Source organism: Notolabrus celidotus, chromosome 9 (genome assembly GCF_009762535.1).
Source record: "Notolabrus celidotus isolate fNotCel1 chromosome 9, fNotCel1.pri, whole genome shotgun sequence".
Classification (NCBI taxonomy): Eukaryota; Metazoa; Chordata; class Actinopteri; order Labriformes; family Labridae; genus Notolabrus; species Notolabrus celidotus.
The window spans coordinates 20,971,047-20,974,739 of record NC_048280.1 but is presented as its reverse complement, the minus strand read 5'-3'; the positions used below and the strand labels follow the sequence as shown (position 1 = coordinate 20,974,739).

Sequence of the window (3,693 nt, the reverse complement as noted above, 5' to 3'; positions counted from 1 at the left end):
TTGAAGCTATCAACATTGATTTAATCAACAATTTGAGCACAACGCTACAGCTGTCTTATTTTCAAATGTTTCTTTGTGCTTTTACACCAATATATGTATGATTTTCCATAAAATCATACTCCTTAAAGCATACCAGTTATATGATGTCTTCATGAACAGAAACATTTCAATGTCAGAACAGTAAAAGCAACAGAAAGTTTAAAAATCATAGTCAAAAATCAAGAAATCAACACTAATAGAGAACAAAGAAACTTTATATTAGGGATGATAAACACAGTTTTACGGTTATAAAGTTTTACATAATTTCAGTTTTACCACAATGTTGTCCCCCAGGGGCCACCGTAGTCCCACAGGTAAGGTCTGTATTGATAAGTTTTACAGAAGGTTGTGATCAGTGATGATCGCACCAAATCCTCTCTCAGACTCAATCCCTCTGCTTTGAACTCATCCTTACAGAACTCAAAGTTTTGCTGTTTCCGTTTAGTCTTGTATCTGCGGTTCTGAAACCAGATTTTCACCTGAGTCTCAGTTAGTCTTAAGGTGCTGGCCAGGTGAGCCCTCTCTGGGGCAGAAAGGTATTTCTGGTGGTTGAACTTCTTCTCAAGTTCCAGTACTTGGAGATGTGTGAATGCAGCTCTGGAGCGTTTTTGTTTCCCTGAGGAGGAGAAGCTGCTCAAGTCTGAGGAGCTGGGACACGAGGAGTCCAGAGACTCTGTAAAGGAAAGACAGGTTGAGGTAAATACCACTCTATAACATTCAGGCTGTATATGAGTGGTTTATGGCCACTAACCACTACACATTTATCCCTGAAGCCTTTACTTTTAGCTACAAAAATGTCAATAAAACAGAATATTATTGTATCTTACAAAGATTTAATCTGCTTCTACAACATTATTCTGTGAGTCAGAGTCTAATTCACAGAGTTAATCAGGTTGTCCCGCTATCACAGCCTGAAGGAGCTCACCTGTCTGCACCCTGAATCCTGTCTCCTGAGGGCAGAGCTGCTCCGACAACATTTCACACTCCTCTTTCCATCTCTCCACGTTCTGCAAGGAGCTTTTGCTGTTGAATCTGGTGCCGTCCTTAACAGAGAGAATATCCTCTATGAGGAAGGAAGTCAGAGGTTTGACAGTACCGGACATTTTCCACCCAGTAATCCACAACTAGAGAGAGGTCCCTCTGTGACAGAGAGTAGGGCAATGTGTGTCCTCACACACGCACTCTGTCTGAATTTATACTGGAGCAGGGGCGGGTTCACTCCAAGTGCACCAACAAGTTAAGGAGGCGTGCCCAGTGCAGCCAACTCTTCCTTTCAGTTACTTTGATTTGGCTTCATTTGGGTTCTGGTGATAATGATGTATTAACACACCATACAAATACACTCATTATGTTGCCTTACAAAGAACGGTTCCCTTTAATTAAAGACGATAGATAAGATATTACAATCTCTTCCTTTTATAATGTAACATAATGAGTGTACTGGTACTATAATGTTGTTAAATCAGATACTCTGTAAGATCCATTTGTACAATATACAGTACAGGCTAAAAGAACATGCTAAATGTACAAAAAGTAGTTTCACATATGTAAACAATGTGTGATGGTGTTTTTTCTCTGGGGTTCTCTTCTTTTATATGTTGCAAATCAACAGGTCCTCAAATTGTTGCAAAGCTTCTAAAAATCTAGCTCCTGACTCATTACAAGTTCAGGGGAAAATATCAATGGAACATTACTAATCTGTCTCAAATTGTATCCGGCAGTAGTTTTAATTCTTAAGCTTCATGCCCTCATCAGTGGGCCTGTCTGTCTGCAGGAGGAGGAAGGAGGGGGTCAGACTGGGTGGCCATTCCTACTGAAGCACTAATGAGTTGGCCACATTTAGTCCGGCTCCTGAGCAGACGCTGTGTTTGCTCGTTGGTTGTTTATTTGTTGATCTCCGTGGTCCAGCCCTGACTTTCTCCAGTGAGGGAGGCTTAATAGTGCTCCTCTGGGAGTTCATGCTTCATTTTTAAACCCATGAATGAATGCAGGTATGATAAACACGGTCCTCCCTGTGCCCCCTGAACTTGCTGACTCCTCCAGCTTCCCTGGCACCAACCACACACTGAGCAGTCACCAGTGTCACTGTCACACTGATGAGTACACTATTATTGATATTAGTGCTACAACTGAACTTTCTGACACTTTATTCATGTTGTGTGCTGTGTACTTTAAAGGAATTATGAATAAAAACATAGAACTACACTATCTGATGTCTGTTTGAAGTCTCCTTTGGTTCCTTTTTGCAGTATCTGCTGTATTGTCAACACAGTATTAAGATCAACAGTATGATACGTCTCACCTTGAGGTCTTTGTCTGCGGTCATCTGTCTGCCAAAATACGTTGGAAAGCTTTTATCACTTTTTTTCTTCCTGTTTTAAAACAACTTGTCTTTTCAGTCCATTTGCATTGCATAAAGATTAAAATGTAAAAATAACAATGCACTTTTTTGATTCCACTGAAGTTTATTTCAAGCTTGGATCACTCCTATATCGAATCAAAACTACTTTATTTTTTAAATTCTTTTTTTATTTAGCTTTTCCATCATACATACACCATAACAAACGAACAAATGAGACACAAAAAGACAAATAAATAAACATTTAAACAACAACAAAAAAACAGGACACGCAACACATACAAGCGCTCTTTAAATAAACCTTCCCTAAGACTGGAGAGGAGCGAATCAAAACTAATTTGGACTTATGTCACCATAAGCAATACTCATAAGGTTTCATATCAACAGCATTCTGTCTACTGAAGGGAGTTTTTATTCCTGTTTTTAAATTCTTGCAAATATTTTCGACCATGAAGCAATGACTAAAATATAAGATTTCAAACAACAACAAACAATTGATTGAAACCACTGCAAGCTCTGGGGTGTATTTCAACCTTGGATCAGTCCAATATCCAATCAAAACTGGTCAACACACATGTCATCATACGCATTACTCACAAAGAAAACACGTGCCAGACACATAAACAAAGCCAACAGTGAGAGTGACTGACTGACTGAGTGTTTTTTTAAAGGCTGCACCAATGCTGTCATCCTCTTCTCTTGTTCTGAGACAATCCGCATGATTGCTCCAAGCTGAATATGAAAACGGTTATTTCCTATCTATTGTGTCGCAAGCATTCACCGCACAGTTTTGTGTCTGCATAGTTTTGCATCTGATGTGACACAGTACAACCTCTGACCTTTTACCCTGTCAGGGTATTTGTCTTCCCCATTACACTCTCTGTGGTGATGATGTTTTCTTTGAGCAGCCGGACGTTGTTGTGCCTTCAATCTTCTGTTGTTTTCCTGCTCTGTCTTTGTCTGAGGTGACGAGCAGAGACACTTTTGTTGTAAACGTTAGGTTTTTATCTGCTCTCCATCAGTTTGGTGTTATACTGTATCCTACACCTGGGATATTGCAAAAGTTCTTCTCTTCTTTGTGCATTGTGTGACTTAAATGTGTCATCGGCTTGTAATGGTCAATTTAAAGCCCATGCGAAGAGTTAATAAGTGGTTATGAAACAGGCTGAGATTGATACTGATGCCTTTTTATGAGCAATACAAGCAAATTAGACCCATCAGCATTAAGACGGTTTTGTTATAGTTATTTTAAATGCCTGAAATTACTGTGGGGGGTAGGTGTAACTGTGTCAGAC

The 3,693-nt window shown here is 39.6% G+C and overlaps 1 protein-coding gene across 1 annotated transcript; it reads right to left on the bottom strand.

The window, feature by feature from the left end:
- Positions 1-245: 245 nt before the first annotated feature.
- Positions 246-1,195, bottom strand: nkx3-1 (NK3 homeobox 1). The gene is made up of 2 exons (XM_034692580.1): positions 965-1,195; positions 246-712 (listed from the first exon to the last, which is right to left on the bottom strand). Exons 1-2 carry the CDS (start codon positions 1,140-1,142, stop codon positions 312-314), a joined length of 579 nt encoding a protein of 192 aa, XP_034548471.1. The 5' UTR covers positions 1,143-1,195; the 3' UTR covers positions 246-311.
- Between the last annotated feature and the right edge of the window lie 2,498 nt (positions 1,196-3,693).